Below are 22901 nucleotides of genomic sequence, written 5' to 3'. Positions count from 1 at the left end.
GTCTTGTTTTATTAGCATTCTTTATAATTCTGTATGTAGATCATTTAGTAAGAGCCACCTATAGAGGCAATCCTTATTTCACGTTAATAGATATTAACCCATCACCCACCTGCCACTATATGGGATGACATGATTGGCTGTTATCATAACGCTTAATAAAGGGAGTAACTTTTTAAAAAGTTTTTGGTAGCGATGAACTTTAATATGGTTGTCATCTATGACATGTATGACAATATATTGGTTCAAGGAGTATTTCTCTGCTTGGTACCAGAACCTTGGTCTTTGCCTTTCAGTCTTACAGTCTAGCGAAATAAAAATAGTAAAGTTTGAATTATCTAGCCTTGTGGAAAATAACAAGGTTGTGTATATTGGGGAGAAATGATCCCAAATTATAGCTAATATAATTTTTTGAAATTAAGATTACTTTTTACTGTGTGCATATTTGGCAGATATTAAGAGTGAGCTTTTCTGAAGTACATGATTCTGAGCAATGAAAGAAGACAGCATTCACATACAGGACAACGGAGCAAAGCAGGTCTGAAATCCAAAACTTCTTGGGTAGAACGCACAGCCAGACCAATGTGTAAATACTAACATATATATTCAATCAAAAACAAACCACTGCGTGGATTTATAACCCAGTCAGCTTCAAAAATACCTATTGCTTAGTTGTCATAAACAGGTAAGGATTTATGTGTAGAAAACAGGTATTTTTTCATTTTTTTATGTTACAAAATTCCCAGGAGTTGAAAAGATTTAAAGTAATTTTAGTATTTATTTCTAAGGTTTGGATAGTTTGTACATATGCATTTTATTTTCTTTGTCAAAAAATATCAATCAAGTTTTATAAAAATGTCTGTGTAAAAGTATGTTCTTAAGTTTGTAAATCTTTCAGAGTATTTGAAAATTGTCAGGAACGTGAATTCTCAGGTCACGATAAAAAGACTGTCAAATGTGTTGCTTCTAGAAATCAGGGATTTCAAACCTAATTAAAAATAATACAGATTCATCAAAAATAAAAAAGTATAAAGAGGAATAAAATTACCCATAATCCCACACTCGCAGATATTCACTAAAAATACTTTGTTTAGTTCCAACTTTCGTATTTATATATATTATATTTTAAACAATTTATATCATAGAAGTGCTCCATTTTTTAAACATATTTCAGGAGCATTTACCATTTATTAGATAATTTTCAAAACATCATTTTCATTTCCTATGACTACTGTAACAAGTTAAAACAAACGAAGTTGTTTAAAACACCTTTTTTATTCCCTTATAGAGTTCTAGAGATCAGAAGTCTCCAGCTTCCCTGGCCTAAAAATCACGGTATCCATCCACAAGGCCGAGCTCGTTCCAGGAAGCCTGGGCTAGAGTGAGCTCCCTCGTGCTTTCCAGGTCAAGGGCTGTGTTTCCTGCATCCCCTTGGCTCAGGGCCCCTCCCTCCCATCCCAAACCAGCCGCACAGGCAGTGGGTTGCTTCAGTGTCACCTTGCCGCCTTCTCTTGTCCAGTCTTCCTCTGCTTCCCTCTTATAAAGATGCTTATGATTACATCTAGGGCCCACCCAGAGGAGCTAGGAGACTCTCCTTGTCTCAATATCCTTAATTTAACCACATCCGCAAGATTTCTGTTGACATATAAAATAGCATATTCACAGGTAGCAGGGATTAGAATCTGGGTATCTTTAGAATCTATTAGTCTGTCTACCACAGTGGTCTTTATTACCTTTACAGACCATGAAAGTGGTCTTTAATTTCCATATGCATACATTTTTGTGCACATACTTGATTCTATTTGTATACCTCCTGGGATATAAATTTATTACATATTATATATAATATATATTTGTGTATGTATTATATGTATATGTATATGTATATATGCCCACAACACATTTATATGTATGTGTCTGTGTATGTGTTTTTATTTTCCAGATTGGTTTCCAGAAAGTTGGTAGAAAGAACTTGTCTCCTTGCCTCTCACTAGCATATTTTCTTTTCTTCATCTTTTGATGTTTTAATTGTATTTCTATGAAAATTAGCTAGAGTGAACATTTTTATGCCTAATGTCTATATATTCTATAAATTAATATTTATTTTAAGTTTTTTGTTTATATAAAAATGACATAATAGATTTAGATACTAAAGCTTGCCTGAGAATTCCATGGCTAAACATTCTGATGACTTCAGAAGCACATGGTTTCCAGCTCTGTCTGTTGTGCTCCCTACATGGTACATTGATAGAAACTCTCACTTCTTATTTTAACGGGATAATTTTCCATAACCTAAGATGTCTGACCTGGAAAAATGTCCAAGAAAAGAAGAACTAATAAATTAACCTTAATCCTATATTACAGAAAGGTCTTTGTGTCAGTTACTACAGGACTAAATATAACTACACTGACCCACTTACACCAAATTGGTACTTCTTATAATTGTACTGTTAATTCATGCTCAGGCATTGGATGACAAATGAGTATCTTAGATCCAAGCTTCTGAATCAAGAAATACCATGTCCTTGAAGTTAATTCCAGACTGAGGCCTAGGTAGTGATTAGTGATTGAAGGTCAGTGTTACAATTAAAAACATTGGTATTTCTTAAAAACTACTTATATACATATACATGTACGCATACAGCTATATTTTCTGAGACTTGGAAATTTGAGACACTAGACCTGCCTCACAGGTATGCCATATATAGATAATGGAACAGACTCGTGAAACTCAAAGGGGAATAGACAGAAAAATCTTGCGAAAACATAGATGTGTCTTCAAAATATCAGGATTCTAGACCTAACTTTGCTATCAAGTATCTTTCCAACCCTGAGCAAAGCCTTCCTCCCTTGCTTTAACATTCATCCTAATGGCTGTATTGGGGATTTAAAGATGAAGGAAGTAAAGCCCCTGCCCTCAAGGATATCTTCCTCTAAGGCAGATGAACCTGTAAACCAATGGATTTGGATTTGGTAGACTGGGAGAATGCTTCCCTGTGGGAGCAGAGCCCAGTGGAGGAAAATCTAACCCAGTGGGGATTGTGAGGCTCACGGGAAGGCTGCATAGAGTAAATGGCCACAAGTTTGTCTTAAAGCAAGAGAGAAGTTAGCCTTCCATTTGTAAGATGAGGGTGCTGATCTCTAAGCCTTGCTCCTGGCTCCATAATTGGATTGCTTAGCTCTATTAGAGGCCAGGGCTCAGTGTGCTTAATTGATGGGTCCTTCAGACATCTGGGTTAGATGGAAAGAGTCATTCATCTCTGGCTGTCTCCCATTGTCTCCTTCCTATAGGATGACCCCTCTGGCCCTATAAGGATGATACAACTTTTCTGTCCATTTCCTCTTCCAAGGGGTGGAACTCTGTCAGACTGAACTTTGGGGCTTCTCCTAAGACCTTCCCCTGCTTGAAAATCAGAGGACAGAGTGCCAGGGTGGTCTGCTCACACCGTGATTATGAAACCCTCCGTGGCCCTGTGTGCTGGGCAGCCATCATGCGTGTTCGACATCACGTCTCTACCATGCAGGTCAAGGAGTCAGCACTTTGGGAGAAAAATTCATCATTTCCCATTGCTTTCTGTTCTCTGCTCTTGGATTTTGTGGAGCTACGTTTTCTGAGCCTCTGATTCTGTTGGGATCCATGGAATACCTGAGGGAAATGTTACATTCTCCTTTTCCTTAATTGGCCAGTCTTCGGCCTGTCCTTTCCTGTCTTGGACCTTACCCTTCAACCCGCCCTTGGGGATCATGTAGTTCTCTGTTGAACCTACCAAGAACTAGAAATCACTTTTACTGTTCCCTTTTTTATCTATACAATTTAGAAATCTTAACCTCTCTACCTTGTAATATATTTTTAATATTCCAAGGATGATATATCCTTACTTCTTATCCATTTCTTGGTTTCTGGCATTCAGATCTATCCCTACAGGTTAGTTTTTATTTATCTTATCTTCCTTTGTACTTTAGTAAAATAAGCAAAACTAAGAAAGCGTTTAACAATACCAGAAGAGTTTTTGTTCAACCCACTCCCACTGATGCAACTTTCTTTACATTCCTAGCCCAGTCTTTAAACTTGATTTTTCAGGATGTGTAGCGGTTAGAAGAATTGTCATTTAAGCTGGGCAATTTGGTATTTGCCCTCCTACCTTTAAACTCTCAAGACAAAATTTGGAAGGTGACCAAAGTAGACCTGTAGGTGTGGATAGCCTTGGGGAGGTAGTCACCTCTAGGTGCTCTGAAGATGCAGTAGATAGAAGTCAAAGTTAATTTATAGCAGAATCTTCAGACAAAGCCAAGATTAGGTAGAATATGTTTGGAAACTCAATATAAACCCCACTTTCTTTAATGTCTTCTCATTGGACATGCTCTTTTGACCAGAGGGTTAGTGTTGGGAGCTGACAGTTTCCCAGGCCTCACACCTATACAAGTAAACAGTGTCCCAGTGTCTAAGTTCAAGACAAAGCTCCAGGGATATTTAACACTGTTCTGTGTAGGGAGGAGGAAAACCCTACCAAATGGGCATGGGGCAGAGGAGTAGAGAGGAAAATTAAAGTCAGTAAAAAGGACCTGGATATTTTTTAAATGTGAGAGGGGAGTAAATAGTGAAGAATTTGACCATTTCTGAAATACACATTGAGTCCTAAGCTAATATTTCAGTAGCACGCAAGCTTATTTTTCAATCTTATACACCTTTCTCATAAAACAATGTCAGATAATAACATCCTGATTAAATGAATAAGCATCCTGTATCACAAAGCTTGTCCATTGCTGTGTAGGCTTACTTATTATGTAATAAGTAGAAAATCCTGCCAAGAAAATCCTATCCTCTGTATATTGACCTAGATGAGCTATTGTCTTAAGAATTTCCAATAATCTCAATTCCATCTTAATTCTGTAGCCAGAGTTTTACCACAATTGCAACTAAACTATACTCTAGTTTCTGCCAGTATAATTATTTTATCTGTAGGAAAATGTCAGTAGTTCTGACAATTTTAATTCTTGTGTTTACTGACTACATTACCTTCTGAATCATAGGTTCCCAAATCAAGTCAAACAGGTTAGAAGACAAGTTACAATTTTGTGTCACGCCTACTCTTATCTTAAATGAGTGTGGGAATGTATCAGCCACTTTCACTGTATTAACCAGTTCATTTCTGGGTCCTCATTACTTTACCTATTTTTATTTTTTTCATTTTGGATACAACCCAAACTCTCCCAAGCCTTTTAAGTGTAAAAATCATATGAAGTTATATAGTTAAAAATACTCATGTCCTTACCCATCCCTTGGAGAATCTGCACAATGGATTCCCCAAAATATCCAGAGTGGAGATAGTAAGATATCTACTGACCACAGCCCAGGATATTTACCATTCAATCAAGAGAAGAAATGAATATTTTTCTGTCATTGAACATTAGAGAGTACAAGATTTGGAAAGTACAGAGTCATCAGGTCTTAAAACCATTGAGAACCGCAGTCTCACCCACTGCATCTCCTTCAAGTCACTCTTTCTGCCCAAACACCCGTATAGGAAGTCCTCCCCTGTTGTTCCAGCCGTTTTCATCTTTGGATCCAAAGATTCTTCCACAAAATAGTTACTTCACTATTCAAAGGCCTCTGTCCCTTGTTCCCTAAATTTTCTCTTCTCCACTTTCAACAGAGTTCCTTCAGCCCATAATTCATATAGCACACTTTCAGGTCCCCTTTTACCATCTGGTTTGTTCTTCTTTGGGAAGCCACTAATATGGAATTACCCCTCTAAACTGGGATACCTAAAAGTGAGCACAAAAATCATTCCCTGGTCATACCATTGGGGATGGGGGGTGGGGGGATTCAAAGAGAGTTTCCCTAGGATTTGGTTGTGACATTTCTTAGAGCCATGTGAAGACTGAAGAATACTAGCACATCTGTTCCCAGTTATAGAATGTAGATAAAAGTGAGTCAACAAGAGAATGTCTTTACAATTTAAAAATATCCTCTTGGGGTTCTCAAGAATTTGAGATTGTTTGAGAAAATCAACTGACCTATAATACCAATAATTTGGAGGCATTTTAAGAGAAAAAATAGATACATGAGCATCTGAAGCATCACCCCTCAAAAAGCACTTATTAAATGGTTGTATAAATCAGGAACTGTCAGATTTTGAAAATATAAAGATCAATAAAACATCATTTTACCCCTGAGGAACTCACAGACTAATAAGGGAAGAAAGATAGCAGTAAACAGTCAGTTATAATTCAGTGTGACAAGCAGCTTGGTAGAGGAATGTTCAAGGCACCATGAAAATACAGGGCATGGTGTGGGGTACCCTCGTCCCAGTCTTCCATCTCTCAGTGCATTATTCTTTTAGCTTCTGCATAGTGCTGACGTTTATGTGAAGTGTGTTCTAGACTCTGCTTGCAGCGGCTTATGTGTGTCATCTCATTTACACAGGCCAGCCTCTTAAAGGTTGGTGCTATCACAGACCCCATGAAAAGGGGGAAAATGGGCAGAGGTTAAGTGATTTGCCTAAGGTCTCACTGATGATTGGGTCCAGAATTCAAACCCAAGATTTTTACTCTTAACCGAGGCCCTATGCCACCTTTCTCAGAGGGAGCTTTTATCTAGATTAGAGGTTCTCAACTAGGGGTAATTTTGGTGCCGCCCCTGCCCCAGGAGCATTTGGCAATGTCTGGAGACATTTTTGATAGTCAAAACTGAAACCTAGCAGGTGGAGGTCAGGGATGCTGCTGACCATCCTCGATGCTCAAGACAGCTCTCAAGGAATTGCCCAGCCTACAAGGTCAGCAGCGCTGAGGGCAGGAAACTCGGCCCTGGAACATGGGCACTATCTTTGTGTCAGCCTTTAAAGCAAACTTTTAAAATACGTAAAAACATTCCCACTAAGAAGAAATGGATTAGTATGGGGGAAAAATAGTGGACCAAGCCCAAAAGTATCTGGTAAAGTGTATTTTATGTCTTGTAAAATTGAGAAAATATTGGATTCTTTGTCTGACTGTGGATTTCAAGGAATGCGGTAGGAATTTGAGGAGGTAATGTACAAGACAGCCCTGTACCAGAGTATTACCCTCATCCCTTGAGTCCCTGAGGCAGAAATACTTCTGTCGATTACAAGCTAGATAAAGTTGATCCCAAAGAGAACTCCTGTCCCTTGTTTACTGTCTTCCTTGTCCGTTGAAGGTGTCCCCCACCCTGTTCTTGTAACCCTCTTATTTCTGTCAGCAAGTTTTTTCCCAGTACTTACTGGGTGAACTGAGACTTTTTTACAAGTTATTTTTGCTTAATTAAAAAAACATATTAGCGTCTCTTGCCATATTGCATCAAATTTAAGGCAACTAATTTAAATTCCATTTTTTTCTTTATATGCTTTTACACAAGCATTGGTCGGTTTCAGGATCTACTTGGAAACGTGCCCTTCTTCAAAATGAGCGACAATGACATTGATTCAACCTCCCCTTCATTCCTTCCATTCAAGCTCCAAGGCACTTGGAAGGAAAATAATTCTAGCATTTGTTAAATAAATGCAGGTAGTGTCTTTAATCATGGTGGCTGAGCATTTTCTAAATAAGGCCTTGCCCTTTGAAGCCAAACAGGTGTGCTCTGTGGTAATCCATCAAATGCATGTAACTCATAAATTTAGTTTACCAGGTAAGCGTCGCAGCCCACGGCGTGATTTTCCTACCCAGCACCCAGCGTCTCGGTGGGGCAGGACTGACTTCCTCGTGGCGTTTCAATGGTGATCCATTCCGCAGTGAGTCACGGGTTGGCCATCAGGTGTGCGCAGCGCACTTCACCCCCGCGCTTCGGGAGCGGCGCTGGACTTATTTATTTATTTAGGGGGAATGATCCATTTGGGGCTTCGGGCCGGGGGCGCGGCCGAGAGATGCTCCAGTGTCCCATCCTCGGCCAGGCTCCCTCGGCCCCCACCCAGGTCGCAGTGAGCCCCCGTTTCCCGTGAGGCCCCGCTCCTCCAGGGAGCAACGGGCTTGGGGGGGGGGCGGTGGTGGGAGGGACGGACCCCCGCCCACTCCCGGTCAGCGCCGGACCGGGAGGCGACACAAAGGTGTCCCGTGCAAGTCCGCCAACAGGCCAGTCTCGTAAAAGTGCTTTTACGTTTCCCTTTCTTGGGGGAGGGGGAGCAGAAGAGGAGCTTTTTCAGGGAAATTCTTTTCCTTGTATGTAGATACCAAAAGGAAACTCAACACTGGGCATGTTCGGATGTCGAATGGTTTGCTGATAGGCAACAGCCTCCCGGAACCGAAGACTTAAAATAGTCGTCTCCCCCCCTCCCCCGGAGCTGCGAATGGTATCTGCCAAAGAGATGACAAAGTGCCTTGGACCGAATCGCACCCAGACAGCGTTTTGAGCAGAACGCGCGGCCCAACTCTTGTAATTACTGTTTGTAGCTGGCAGAGGCTGGCCGGGAGAGGGCAAACCCGAGAGGAAATAAGTTTCCCGAACCCTGGAGGAATGGCTGTGTGCTAATGAAAGGCTGGGACGGGTGCTTCTCACACCTACTCCAAGTTGTTCTCGAGATCACAGTTCGCAGCACGCGTCCTCTGCAGGGTGTGAGTAGATAATCGGGATTATTTCCCCCCACTTCTCTCCGTTTTGGTCTTATGGCCTTGAACCCGCAGTGAATTGAAGAGAGAAAGGAATGGATATGTCTGACCCCAATTTTTGGACTGTGCTTTCAAACTTTACTTTGCCTCATTTGAGGAGTGGGAACAGGCTGCGGCGAACACAAAGGTAAAAACGTGGGGCTCCTTTGCCTGGAAAGGGAAAGCGTTGGCTTCGGAGGCAGCTGGACGGTCTAAGCTGCCTTAGAAACCGGGGTTTTGTTTATGGGGTGACAGTTTGAAAAGTTTATACCCAGCCAGGGGGACACTGTTTCAGGAGTTCTCTCCTCTGTGTGGATTTCCCGGGGATCCTGATGAATGTGCTTCTGAGGCTTATTCTTTTGAAATGTGGATAATACGAGGTTGAATTGCGTATGGTGGGGAGAGGAAAGGGGAGGGGGGGCAGATACTTTGTCTCAGTCTGTCTCTTTGATCTGATCTTGTTTATCCATTTCATTCACCCAGACATCAGGGCTTCTACTTCTCTTTGTAGAGCCTTTCAGGTGTCCCCTCTATGAAATACATGACCTTTATAAGATGCAGATGTACTACTCTACAAAGATAGTTCAAGGTATCCTGTTTTGAATTGTCTGCGTAAAGAGCCAGGTCTGCATAACTTTGCCATTTTGTTTTTTCCACTGGCTTGCTGACATTTGTTTCTAATCCAAAGCTGGCCTTTTCATTTAGTAACATACAGTTGACAGAATAGGTGGGAGGAAAAAAGACTTTTAAAATCAAGACGAAGCTCACGCCACACGTGAAAGGCAGTTAAGAATGAGTTGCTGGCACTGGCCTGGGAGAACATGATTTTAAAGGAGCTGGTTCTCCTCTCTCCACCTTCATGTCCAACACAGAAAGGGGCGTTGTGGTTTTTGAGGCACACACCCTCTGAATTGTGGAAATACAGACTCTTTGTTTTTCTTCAAAACTTGCCTTGCACATACACGTGAGCATGCATGAGAGCAACCGTGCAGTCAAATAAACAGGATGCAGGCTATCAGATCTGGAGCTTCATAATCTGTGTACTGCAGTGTTTAAAGAACACAGAAAAAAATGGTCCATTTTGTTTCATTACACCTGTAACTTTTTGTCACATAATACTTGGGAGAACTTAGTAGTTTTTTTTTTTAAATTTTCCACTGGCACTTCTTACATTTCAGAAGCATCCTGGAATACTCACACCCTATTTATACATTTGCATGTATACATAGATCAAGCAAACACAAGTGTGTGTGTTTGTGTGTGCAAGAGAGAGAGATTTAGGTCATAATTACCTCCTCATGCAACTTGAACAGTGTTGGTACCACTAAACCATACTAGATTCTAAAGTTGTGCCTTTTAAATAGGCGGCTATGTTTTTTTTTTTTTTTTTCGTTCTATATATCTTCAGAGACAGTCTTCTGGTATCGGTCGTTTTTGTTCAAGCTGTGTCATCCATGCGTATGAATCAGTTGAAGAGATGCATGCTGTACATGAACAAGGCCACTACTCCTCCAGGCAGTAACTCTTGTACTTCTTACCCCTTCAGTTGGTCAGGAGGCCTTGAATATGTGTGAGTGGTGTAATCCTGGCTGCCATGCAGCCTCTCCTCTCACCTGGAGCCAGTTCTTGCAGAGATAAGTCTGCAGTGGCATTGCACCCGTGTGTCTAAACCTGAAAGGCAGTTAGCACCCTTCTTTCCCTTACCTACCTGTTGATAGTATTACTGAGCCAGTCAAATGCATGAAGAATTCTCAGGCTGGCCTGACCTCAGCCTTAGGGCACTATCTCTCCAGCCCAGAACACTCCAATTCAGAAGCTCACGCTGGCAGAGGGCCTAGATTCTAAAGCAGCCTGGGTTCTTCCCTGCAAAACTGGAGAGTAAGGGGCAGGCGGCTGTCTCCACACCCCAAGTCCTGACCTCGTATCTTCAGTCGAGTGAAACCAAAGGAGGAGGGTTTTCTTTTCTACCTTCTAACAGTAGTGCTTGTCATAGCCTGTTTGTTACTGGGGACTTCAGGCTTCACAGAGTTGAAAGTATGTGTCCTGAAGATCATCTGTACATACCTCTGCTTATTGTCGGTCTCAAAAGGCCAGCATCACTTTATGTTTGTTATGTAGATTCAGGAAGATGAAGGGCAGCTGTCCTCGTCCCCAGGGCAGTGTGTGTAGCGGTTGCATTCTCTCATTATACGGTGATCAATTCCAGCTAGGTGACCTTCCCTGAGGACATGGAGCATATGCTTACAGTGTGACTCTTCCCCTTCTGTGACCTCCCATAACTGCTCTAGATCCTGCCTCCTCCTCCAAGGCCCACATTAACCCTGTTCCTTATGCGGCCGGTCAGGTTCCCTTTCAGAAAGACCTCTCGGATCCCACGATGTCCTCTCTTTTCACCAGCCTCACTGAGGGCGTGCCCAGTGTCCTGGTGAGGATGCCTGGCCCTTGCCCTCAGCTGGAATTGCTTTAGTCGTCGCAACATCTCTCCTTCCCAAGCCTACCTTCTTTTCTGCACATTCACTGACTTCTGTTCATTTTGCATATTTTATCCCAGCAACTTGTTCTGACTAACATTGTAATTCAGAAAACTTCACTTTAACCTTTAATATCAGCTTCTTATGTCTGTCAAAGAGTAAAATCTGGCTTTGAGCCTGTGAATGAGCACCTTAGGGCTCCTAGGGATAAGATGTGTGTACCTCTTAGATGAAAGAAAGAGAGGTGAATGGTTTCAGACTCTATTCTTAAATGTGTGTTATGGGAGAAACTGTCCTCATGGAAGACCTTGCATTGCCACATCACATTTGCCTTGCCAGTGCAGCATGACACTGGTTTGAGGGCTTCTCCTCTCACAGGAAAACTTTAAAGGTTTTCCTTCCAACTCAGAGCCCTACCTGGGCCTGTAACTCCCTGAATTCTTGGGAAAAGATGCCTAGAAACTTAACTCCCAGGCCTAGACTCGTACACAGTACTGATGAAGTCAAAGCCTGGGCCCCTTGTGCTGTGTCCCCAAAATGGTATATTGTTTCCATCATTACTTTCTGCCTTGAGCTTAGCAGACATTGGGTGGTCTGGATGGACATTGACTTTGCTGTTTTGGTGTAAAGCTTCCGTGTTCCATTGGAAGCAGTCTCTTTTTTATGACGGGCTTTGCACTTTTCTCCCCCTCTCTCATTTCCTCAAGGCAGTCTCTATACAACTGGTGATGACCTGCTGCTTTGAGGGACAGAAATCTAGGCTGAGTGGACAGATTATGTCAACCAACATTTGTTGTTTTAAACTGAAGTAGTAATTGCGTGTTTCAGAGACTGCCAACTTCATCAGTCTGTGGATATTCCGTTCACTTGAAGAACCCGTCACATCTTAGAATAGAAATGAGTTTGCCTGCTTTATGTTACCACTTATGTCGACCACATCTTTTCTTTGCTTGTTAGAGTAGAAACATGGTGGGGAAGCGATCAAGCTTCTTGTACCTACAACTCTGTGCCTCAGTGTAAAGAAGGGCTCCCATTGTTTTCTAGATGTTGCTACTCGGTTTTGAGGCTCACCTTTAGTTTTGCTAAATTACATGCTAGTGGATCTAGAAGATGCTTGATTTTTTATTTTAATGGCTAGAAATCTGTCATGTTTTCTTTCATTGGGTTTAAGTGATCATCTCCAAACCTCAATGATCTAAACCAACACCTGTGGGCAGTGTGTGACTCAGTAGATAATTTTGAGTGCATCTTTAAAAATATTTTTATATTTTTGAGAACCCTTAGGGCAAACGTCTCCCCTCCCCTTTTCCCACCCTGAATTCACATTACTCAGCAGTTGCTCTGAACAGAAGGTACATTTAGGGATCTTCAAGTAACTGCTGTAGTTGTCAGATTATGTTGAAATTTTACATATACTGCATTTTCCCTTCAGAAACAACTATAGTGTTTGGTGAGTTTTTCTTTTTGTTTTGCTCATGCATATATGTTTTTGAAAAGTATGAAGAATACACTTCTCTCCTGACCTAACGTGTCAAATATTAGTGAACTTGAACTCACCCCTTTGATGGGAAGCCCAGTTAAGTCCTTGTTTATTGAGCGTCTCTTGTGTGCCTGGGCTCTGCGACCCAAAGCTGAAAGCCCCAGGCTTGCCTTCAGTGAAGATATGCCCATGAATCATTGCAAACTAGGGTGCAGAGAAGTATTTACAAGGCACACATAAGCCATAGGAGTGTTCAGTAGGTAAGAGTGGCTTTGGTTTCAAGGAGCCAGGAGACACACCACATACAAAACATAACAAACACCTCAGGGAGATTTTGGAGGATAGGTTGGTCTTTATCAGACAGAAGGAACGGTCTTCCCAAGGAGCAAGAGAAGTGGTGTGTACGAAGGCATAGTGGCCTTGGCATCACAGAGTTCAAGGGACTGACTATACATAACTCAGTATTGCTGGAGCATAAAGAACCAGAGGCATAACTCAGTCTTGCTGAAGCAAGACATTTGAAGAGGTGATATAATATAGCAAAATGGTTAAGAGGTTTGATCTGAAGCCAGTTCACCTGGGTTTGAATGATACTGAGTAAGTTAATGTCTTTGGACTTAAGTCGCTCCATCTATAACATAGGAACAAAGTAAATATAAGATTATTGTGAAGATTCAAATGTGTCCATAGATATCAATGCCTAATTCAATGACTGACACATAAAAGCTCTTAATAAATTCTAGTTATTAACATTTGTGTTATCATTACAATAAGGAGACGAGTAGTGGGCGATGAGGCTGAGGAGGAGAGTTGAAGCTCTTGGTATTTGTGGGAGCGTGGCCTTCATCCAGTGGGGGAGAGGGCTCACTGCGGCAGCACATACCCAGTGGGAGAGAGCAGTGGGGTTTGTGGGAGCTTAGGTCTGGGAGTGGAGGTGAGACCTAGAAACCAGGTAACGAGTTATTGCAGTAGCCTATCTAAAGGGTTCTGCAGGCCTGAGCAAAAATGTGGTGAGATTATGCCTTTGACAGATACTAAGGATACCAAACTGATAGAAGTTGATGAGCCTTTGGCTCAAAGGGATAGGGAAAGATTTCACAGTGGCCCCAGGGTTGTTGACTTCAGGAACCAGTGAGATGGAGGAAGCACCTGTACAGATAAGAGTGGGGGAGGGGAAGACACAGGAATGTGTTCTCACCCCTCGCACCCTGAGAAGCTCAGTTAACCCACATTTACTGAGCATCTATTGGGAGCTGATTACCGTGGTGCGTTGATGCATTCATTCAGCCAGTATCTGGCTGAATGTCCAGTGCTGGGCAAGGGATATAGTGGTGGACAGGACAGAGATGCTTGGGCCACACCATGAGCAAGCATCCAAGTGAGTCCATTGTCAAATGGTGGTCAGTATTCTGAAGGTGAGCTGAGAACTGACAGTGTGGGAGGCTGCTTTAGATAATGTGGTCAGAGAAGGACTTTTAAGGAGGTATTATTTAAGGGGAGACCGAAAGGACAAGAAAGAGCCTTCTGAGGAAAGAGTTTGGGGGGCAGGCATCTGAGAATGGTAAAGGCTCTCAGGCAGGAAAGAGTGAGCCCCAGGCAGGCAGTTGGATGTGTACGTCCAGGGCACTTAGGAAGGTTGGGCCAGAAATAATAGTCTTGGGAGTCATCCCTGGGACTGCCTGAGAAATACCTTGGATGAATCTGCGGGAGAACTAGAGATGCCTCATTTAAGGAATGGGCAGAGAGGCAGACAGGTACAGAAAAGGTAACTGGGAGAAGAGTCCTGTAAGAAGGAAGGAAGCCAGCAGCATGTTCTCACAGGGGTTCCAAGAGAATGGTCAACACCGCCACTCCACAGAGAGCTGGAAGGAACCTGGGCATCGTATCTGACAACAACTGGGAAGGCATGATGACTTCGGCATGAACACCAGCAGCAGAGTGGTGGAGTGGGGTGGGTGTAGGGAGGTGGCCAGCCAGAAGACAGTAGCGAAGTGAGGAATCGGAGACCTTGGGTGGTAACCACTCTGTGGGTAGCCAAATACAGCGCTGACACATCATTGTGTCCCATAGCCTCTGCACACTCACAGCTGGCCGGTCAGCCCTCTTCTCTGAATCATATCCCCTTACTCACTGTTGCTCACTTTGCCTCATGGCCCAAATAGGCTATGACAGTTTCCTTTTCACCTCCTCTCTGGGAGCTCAAATTGTTTCCACAGCCTTATGAGGATCTGCTTTCTAACGTGTTTACAGTTGAAGTTTCTCTTTCTTTAAAGGCCTGGCCCTGAGTGGCTCTAGCCTCCACCCACCGCCACTCTGTCTCCTCCAGAGCCTGGGAAGTGTCTCCTCCTGAGCCTGGGAAATGTACCCTGCCTGTCTTAGCCTCTTCCACAGGTGGCTGGAAACCATAGCCTCTTCCACAGCCCTCGCTGCTGCTCCTCTTATCCCCTCCATGCCTGACCTGCAGGCTCTGCCCCTCCCTGAGCCTCTCTGCCCATTTTCTCAGCCTGCTTTGCCCAGGCCTGTTTCATAACTGCTTTCTTTCATCCTTTTCCTTTATTCATGCCCTAGACTGTACTTTCCAGAGGCAGGACAGGCTGCCTGTCACTGCCGGGCTCACCCTTCAATCCTTCTGTCATAGTCGGCTCTAGCATTTGTAATATTCCATGAGGGGTCACTTATGAATCCTCTCCGCTGAACTTGGGGAAACTCCTCTGGAAGAGCTGAGTGAAACCCCAGGCCAAGAGCTGCTGCAGCAAGCTGCGTGATTTCCGTGGGGAGCCTGGCTGGCTCACCGCAGAGCCATGTGTTCTCAGGCTGTGTGCTCCACGCACCATTAAAGCTTACCACGTGCAAAGGACATGAGCAAGCCAATGCACACTTTGAACATGTTGCTTTTAGCCTGTAGTGTGCAGTTTACAAGAGATTACAGATAGTTTGTTTTGCCCCTTGACTGTGTAGGTCTTCTGTGCAGAAGGGGGAGGCAGAAAGGAAGGGAGGAGGAAGTTAATGAGAGATACAGATAGAGAAAGAAAGAGAGGTGAGAGTGCAAAAAGTAGATTTTGAAAGAAGTTTGTTAAAAAACATGGTGCCTCTGCTCCATGGGCAGGCAGGGAGCTACTCATTGCTCTAACTGACCAGCACAGGAGCGGGGGCGTGCATCAGTGAGTTCACTGGGAGGGGGTAGAACATTCTGTGCTATTATGGCTTTGTTTGCTTCTCTTACACATTTACCCCATTATCAGAAGCCTAAGTAATGTATTTGAAACAGGAATTTTTAGCCCTAAGATGAATTCCTTAAGAGGAATTTTTAGCCTTAAGATAGAAACTATCTGCCTTCAGGACTGAAACTATTACACATCTATCCTGTTATCAGAACCCTAAGTAATGTATTTGAAACAGAGGAATTTTTAGCCTTAAGACAGAGACTGTGTGCCTTCTGGACTGAAACTGGCAGATGCCAGTTTTGAGAAATCATATGAGTCCCTATGTGAAGATGAAGATGGCCTGTGGCATGGGACTTGTTCTGAATAATTTGGGAGATAACCTCCTTGTGTTGGTCAAAGTAGAAGGAGGCTGGTTTCTCAGGGAGATGAAGACTGGTGACCCTAATCCGGCACCTCCCTCCATGTGCACCCATCTCCAGGGTGGGTGAGCACCCACCAAGCTCTATCAATCTGAGCTGTCTTTACTACTTATAACCTAGTCATTTGGGAGTGACATCATGGTAACTGAGTAATAATCCTTTTGAAAGTTAAATAGTAGAGACAAGTTATTAAAATGGTCCTGGGGCTACCTGGATGAAAGTAGGCCCAGGGTGTGAATAAAGCCATTTATTCAAAGCAAAGTCAATCTCCATCAGCAGAAGTCTTGGCCATATAGTAGCAAATTTGTTTCTTGTGAAAAGGGGCACATTATATAACTAGAGTAATGTCTAAGAGTTCACATTGTTGTTAATACTTGTTGGTCTGGTACTTTATTTTCTTTTTCTCTATCTTGGTAATTAGGAAAGTTCCCTTGTGAACTTGGCTGTAAATTCTGATAATGTTGACCTTAAACCTGATTAACAGAATGAGAGGACCTGTGGGAGTTTTAGCTACACTAATAGCTGTTGGACATGCTTATTAGGGAAGGTAATTATTCTCATATCAAACTGAAGCATCACATTGTTTTGTTTTAAAGAAAAATGGCCCAAGGAGAGAATTTAGACTTTGATCTGCTTTTGAAGGTAAAATAGATTGGTAAAAAGAATAGACTGTCATTAATGTTTGTCTCTTACCTTAAGATCTCCCATTGTTCACTTTATTCTAGAACCCTGGGACTTTCTACTTCTGCTGATTGTGTGGTTTGACATTTATCAGTGACTTTGGTTTTGTTAGAGTTTGGGGTCCCTTAGGAGACTGTAACTTTAGGCAAAATCAAGGGCAGAGTCCAGATCTTGACGTATGGTAGGTCAACCACCATGTACATTCTGAAGTTCTCAAGTAAGCTTTTAGCTCTTTACAGGTAAGAAGCAGCTCCATGTCCCTGGAAACTTTCTCACCTGGCAGGAAGTTCAAGTTGCAGGTATCTTTTGAAGGGTAATGTATTAGGTTCTGAGTGAGTCACCTGGGTGGACAGAATGAAGAACTAGTGAAATTTGCTGGGGTCTCCTGGAGTCACGGGGTCACAGAGGGAAGAAAACTGATGGGAGTCAGCAGGCTCATTGTGCAGAATGAGTGTTTGTTGAAGCTGTCTTAGCTGTGCTTTTTTCAAGTCCCGCCCCCCCCCTCAGGCAATATTCATTTATTTTCTTTTTCTTTTCTTTCTTTTTTAAAAAATTTTAATTGTTGTTCAAGTACAGTTTTCTGTCCTTTACCCTACATCCTGGCCCACCCCGCCCCCAGCTCTCCCCTCCTCCCTTCAAGTTTTAAATATTTACAGTGCGTGGTGATGTCTCAGGACCCTATCTTTGACCTTGCTGCATTTTTCTCTTGGGAGTCTCTATTAGAATATCATCTAGCCACTGTCAGATTCCTTAGTTACTAAACCCAAAGAAAATCACTGAATTTGTAACTTGCATAAAAATCACCAAACTTGTAACTTGCATAAAATCACCTATGTCCCTTTAACATTCATATCATTCAAAATGTTATATGATGGGTATCTTTAAATTAGAATTTATAATTATTAAATGTTTGCCTTTTATAGGTTTATGGAGGGGTTAAAGGAAAAAAGTATGTTTGTCATGGGAAAAACTGCTAGCTGAATAGAGCACTCTAGGAAATAGGGTAAATGAAACCTTTGTTAATGTAAAACAATAGCTCTTAAGTGACTATTAGGTAATGTTATTTCTTAAGTCTGATTTGGAATGACTTGTTGATCTTGGACTTGACATATAATTCCTGTAAAAATATTACTTTCACTTGGCTTATCGCAAGACTTTTGATACAAAATCAAAGCCTTTTCCAAGTAAATTACTCTAGGTTAAGCACTGAACATTGGAGATACTGAAAGATAGATTTTTTTTTTCGTGTGAGGATTAGTTTTATCCATTTGCTATTCTTCATTCTAGTGCCCATCCGGATTAACACAAATTATTTGCTAATCCAAAAATGGTTCATTGTAAAATGAACCTGTGCTTGCTGAGGCACTTGAAAGGGCAAGCAGGTGGCAAGACAGCTGACAGGCAATCACCAGACTCACTAGGTTGAATGGATGATTATGAATTTGCATTTTCCATAAATGATAGATCCTTAAGCAAGGGAATTTTTTAATCTTTGATTTCAAATGGCCATGGTGGCCAGTGGTAGGGACAGGTAGAGTATTAGGATAGTTCAGTGTGCTTTAGGTCATAGTTCTTGTTATGTGTTCTACAAAATGAGGTTTATGCTTATAAAGTATAAGTCCCTATATGTTTTAGGTTTTGATGTCTGGCGTTAGGTGTTTGTACCACAAAGTTAGTAAGGAATAAATATTGCCATATTTTTACTATGCAAACTGTAAAATTTGTATGTGGTGTTCCTTCTCAATAGATGTCTTCTGTCAATTTCTGATAAATTAGTCTTGGAAATCTAGGGTTTTTAGGATGAAGAGTAAGTAGTGGATTTTAAAAGCCTTCTTAACATAGAAATCCAGATACAACAAGGTCAGAGCTCTGCTTTCTTCAGTCCAGTTCTTGGATCACCATTTTACCAGCACGGCCAGTGCCAAGATGTCTTTATGATAGAGAGACTTCAGTTATCTTTGAAATTGAGATTGATTACTTATCATTTGATGGCTTCTTAAAGGAAACAAGGGAAATTGTGGTTGGTCTTACCTTTTGAGATTTAACCTTAAAATCAGTCTACCATCTCACACCAGACTTTAGAGGTCAAAAGGTACAGATAATTGAGCTGGTTAGATATTAATATGAGCAAATTTTAGATGTCGTTCCTAGGAAATACAAACATTCTGTGGAATGGGTCCCGGGTTTAAAATCCATGAAGTAAAGGGTTCTGACTTTTGGCACTGATAGACACATTCAAAAATGTTGTATTCAAGCCAGAGTAAATATATATGCCCTTTACTCTTTCTTTCAGTTAGCAGAAGTCACTGTTTAACACTTATTTTGGCATTAAGGAAGCTCGTCATGACCTATTGTTCCAAAAAGATTATAGTTCTCCTTTGGAGCCAGTTTTCTAGTTCCCATGTAAGCCATGCCCAGCCTGGAGCAGAGGAAAGAACCTTCGTCTTTCAAATCTTCCGTTCTTTTAGGTGTGTCCTGCAGGCAGTGGCTTGTAGCTGTTTCTTCAGCCACTTAACAGGTTTGATTTCAAATCTATTTCATAGAAACTAACATGTTTGGAGGGGATTCATGGCCCAACATTTATGGATTTTGTCGGGAAGTTCCAGGTGTGTATATATCTTAAACTCTTTGTTAAGGCCTATTGGACCACAGTGATTTTGGCTTTGTTTTGTGTTGGTTTTGCTTTGCCTTCTTGTCATAGCATTTCTTAAGACACCTTAAGGATTAGATCGGGAGGGGGGAGCCCCAGCCCTAAAGGCCATGTAGCTCCTCTTCCAGTTCCTTCTGGCTGCATTAAATACACTGAAGAGGAGTCAAATGATTGCAAACTGGTCCAAAAATAGAAAAACCAAGAGTCAAGATCTGGGGGACTCACCTCAGAAACATGGGAAGTTGATTACATTTAAAAATACCTACGGGGGTTATATATGAGTCACGAATCTTTGTGTGACCCTTTTCCTGCTTCGTGGCTTGTGGATGAGCCTGAATCACCCTCTGCAATCTGATAGCCTAGTAACTTCATTTGACTGTGTTTGGTGTGGATAAGGCCTGGGGATTTATTGAATCACCTCATTTATTCATATATGTACCAAATATTTATCATTACCTTTTTGTGACCAGAGCTATGATTATCACCTAGGAAAGAAAGATATGTATGGCATGATCCTTTTCTTTAAGTAGCTTAGTCTAATCATGTTAGAAAGCAATGTAGATAGAATTATAGTAATGTGTGATAACCGGTAGTTCTACCAACATCAGCTTAGGAGAAGGTAGAAGGAGAATGTCTATTGAGGCAGTTTGGTGTATGTTGTCTCATTTAAGCCTGTCTATAATATGTGTTATACAGATGGAACAAACTGAGGCACAGAAAAATTAAGTTAACTGTCCCCAGATCTCATCAGTAGTAAGTGGTGAATCTGGATAAAACTTTAGTGTCCTGTCTCCAAAGAAAATACAGCTCCAGCAATATTCTAATTATTTAAAGTAATATTTGTAAAGTATGATTTTACCATCTTAATTTTTATAGTACAGAAGCCTCCTAGCAATTCAAATGTATTTGTTGAGCATAGAATCCTGATAATATTGATCTTTGCTATAGAAATGCCCCCTCTGTCTGAGGGAAGAGAGTGAAAAATAGAAGTGGATTTACTTTGTTTTAAAATCGCCACCTGCTGATTCTCTTTCCCATGAATGGAAATTTCATATGTATTCTCCTATAATTTTCTCATCTTAAAGTATCACAGTTTATAATGGTATTCAAGTGGGCTTGTGCTTTTAAAATTGAGGTTTTACTTGTGATGAAGCTCTGACCAACTGCTACCCTACAGGCCGTTTGAATGGATAGTGCCCCATGACACCCATGCTTTTTCTTCTGAGATTTCCCTGTGTGTATTATGAAGTCCTGTGCAGTCACATGAGTGCATCTATTCTGTACACATCTCGAAGTCCTTGATAATCTTGTGCTAGGGAATGTAGGTCATGTCATAGAAGGGCAATAAGTTCTTGCATCTTATATGGCGGTACAGTGTGATTGCCACAGAAGATCTGTTGGGAGATTTTAGGGATGAATTAGTTACAAGCCTTTTTCTTTACCTTTTAAAAATATAATAATTCCTCTTGAGTTATGTGGATGTTAACTACGTTTTTAAAGAGGTGCACTGGTGCCACTCAGGTGGTACATCTTTCTTCTGGGAAAGTCATTGTGGAACACTAGGAAGTAATGCTTTGTTATACCCAAAACAGCTGTATGAGGAGAAGGTGTACAGAAGGTACAATATGCAAAGGCACAGATACTATGTCTGGCATTCTCTACACTACAGAAACCCTTCTCCGCCCACCTCTTAGCGGTACAGTATGTGAGCTGCTGTGGAGGAAGAGCTGCCCCTTTCTGAAGTGAAAGAACCCTTCTCCTCAGGGGCTTTGTCACAGCTCAAAGTGCCTTTCATAGCCACTACTCCAGGCCCAGGACTGCTTCACATTCCTCCTGATGAGGGCTGACTACTTCTCTTGGCTCACTTTTAAAAATGGAAGTCCAGGCAGCTAGGTCTGTTTTGTCTTGTTTTCCGAACATAGTTTATCGAGTTACAATTTCCATACAGTTAAACTATCCTTTCTCGTTGTACAGGTTTATGAGTTTTCATAAATACTGTTAAATAACTACTACCACAGTTAAGATACAGGCCATTTCCACCATCTCAAAAAGTTTTAGGTGTTTTTAATTGTTTGATAATGCTGATATAGGATTAGAATAAAAAGTTTTGTTTTGCTCTCCCCAATCCCTTTAAAAAATAATTAGCTCCTATTTTATTAGAATTTGATTAGTTTTTCTCTCATGTCCTTTTTCTGTTCCAGAATCCCAGCTAGGATACCATATTACATGGTGCCATCTTTTTAAAACTCTTTTGATGAGGAAGATGTTTAACGTGCAGTGTGTTTACATGGTTGATAGGGTCGAACAGGTACCAGGGAAATGCACTGGAATGAGATATTTCAAAGAAAAGTAGAAACCACCTAAATTGGGTGATCCATCATTAACATATAAGAGCCTCCTTGATATTGCCTAGGTGAAGAAGTTGTAAAAAAACAGGTAAACAAATATGAGAAGCAGGAAATCATTAAAATAATTTGGGGTTGTTGTTATTGGTGAAGGAAGCAGGGCCATGAGTTGGAAGATCTGGAAGGCATATAGTGGAAAACATGGATTATGGAGACTGGAAAATAAATGTAGAGATCCAGAAGGGATCTTGGAATTTTTAAATGCAAATGAAGAAAGAACAAAACATGTATTTTATTTAAAGATAAGTTCAAGATACCTTATTTGCTATAATAGCTTTTAGAATAAAATTTAAACATAACACATGATCAAGAATGAAGAAAATATAATCAACCATAAAGAAAAAAATCACCCCAGATTCTAGTACTGAAACATTACCACTATTTAAAAACGGGGTTACCCTTCCAAGGTTTTTTTTCTGGGCAAATGTGTTCACACACATGTGCATACCTACCACAAAACTCACATTTTGTATTTCCTGTTTTACGAGCAGCTTTTTTCCCTTAAAGGGATTCTCTAAATACCTAGCTTTACAATGGCACGATTTCTAGGAATTTTGAAAAATACCTGTAATGTGCAAGGAGGTGCGGGGGAGTCACTTGTAGGGTGTGGGAAAGCATCTGAACTCGGGCTCTGGGAGCTGAGGCCCAGCCTCGCCGTGCGGTGCTGTCAGTGTCCACTGCCAGCCCTTTCCTTAGCATTGAGGGCGAGGCCGCTGGCGCTGGTGATGTCACCTGGGTGGTGTCACACTTTAGGTGCTGCTGTTCTCCACCTGTATTCAGATCTCTCTTGAAATGTTCCCTTTAAAAATACTAATTTGGAAAGATTCCAATGACCATCTCCCCACAGGCTTAAATTTTAGTTAAACCTCAAGAGCTAAACTTTACCCCTTATGTATGTGAGCATGTTTACCAGATGGCAGACCACTTAATATGTTTTTGTAAGGGGTAGACGTGTTTTCTTCTCCACGGGGAACAGTGAATGCGTCTGCCCAACATCTTCCTTTCCTCTGGGCCCTTTGGGGACCACCACCATTTAATT

The 22901-nt window shown here is 41.6% G+C and overlaps 1 protein-coding gene across 7 annotated transcripts in view; it reads left to right on the top strand.

Annotated features, from left to right (window-relative positions):
* MAST4 (microtubule associated serine/threonine kinase family member 4) overlaps positions 1-22901 on the top strand; it is a 527976-nt gene that overhangs the window by 360118 nt on the left and 144957 nt on the right. The window contains exon 1 of one of the 7 annotated variants that reach the window (XM_045848315.1): positions 8278-8740. The exons of 5 other annotated variants lie outside the window; for them this stretch is intronic. In XM_045848315.1, coding sequence (XP_045704271.1) covers positions 8649-8740 — 92 coding nt within the window. In that variant the 5' untranslated portion in view covers positions 8278-8648. Of the gene's footprint in view, positions 1-8277; positions 8741-22901 lie in introns of those variants that run through there. One more of the 7 variants, XM_045848316.1, reaches the window with a different exon arrangement.

Source organism: Phyllostomus hastatus, unplaced genomic scaffold, assembly GCF_019186645.2.
Source record: "Phyllostomus hastatus isolate PE091 unplaced genomic scaffold, TTU_PhHast_1.1 phas_contig_58, whole genome shotgun sequence".
Lineage (NCBI taxonomy): Eukaryota > Metazoa > Chordata > Mammalia > Chiroptera > Phyllostomidae > Phyllostomus > Phyllostomus hastatus.
The sequence above is the reverse complement of the archived record's forward strand: the minus strand, read 5'-3'. Positions and strand labels throughout refer to the sequence as shown.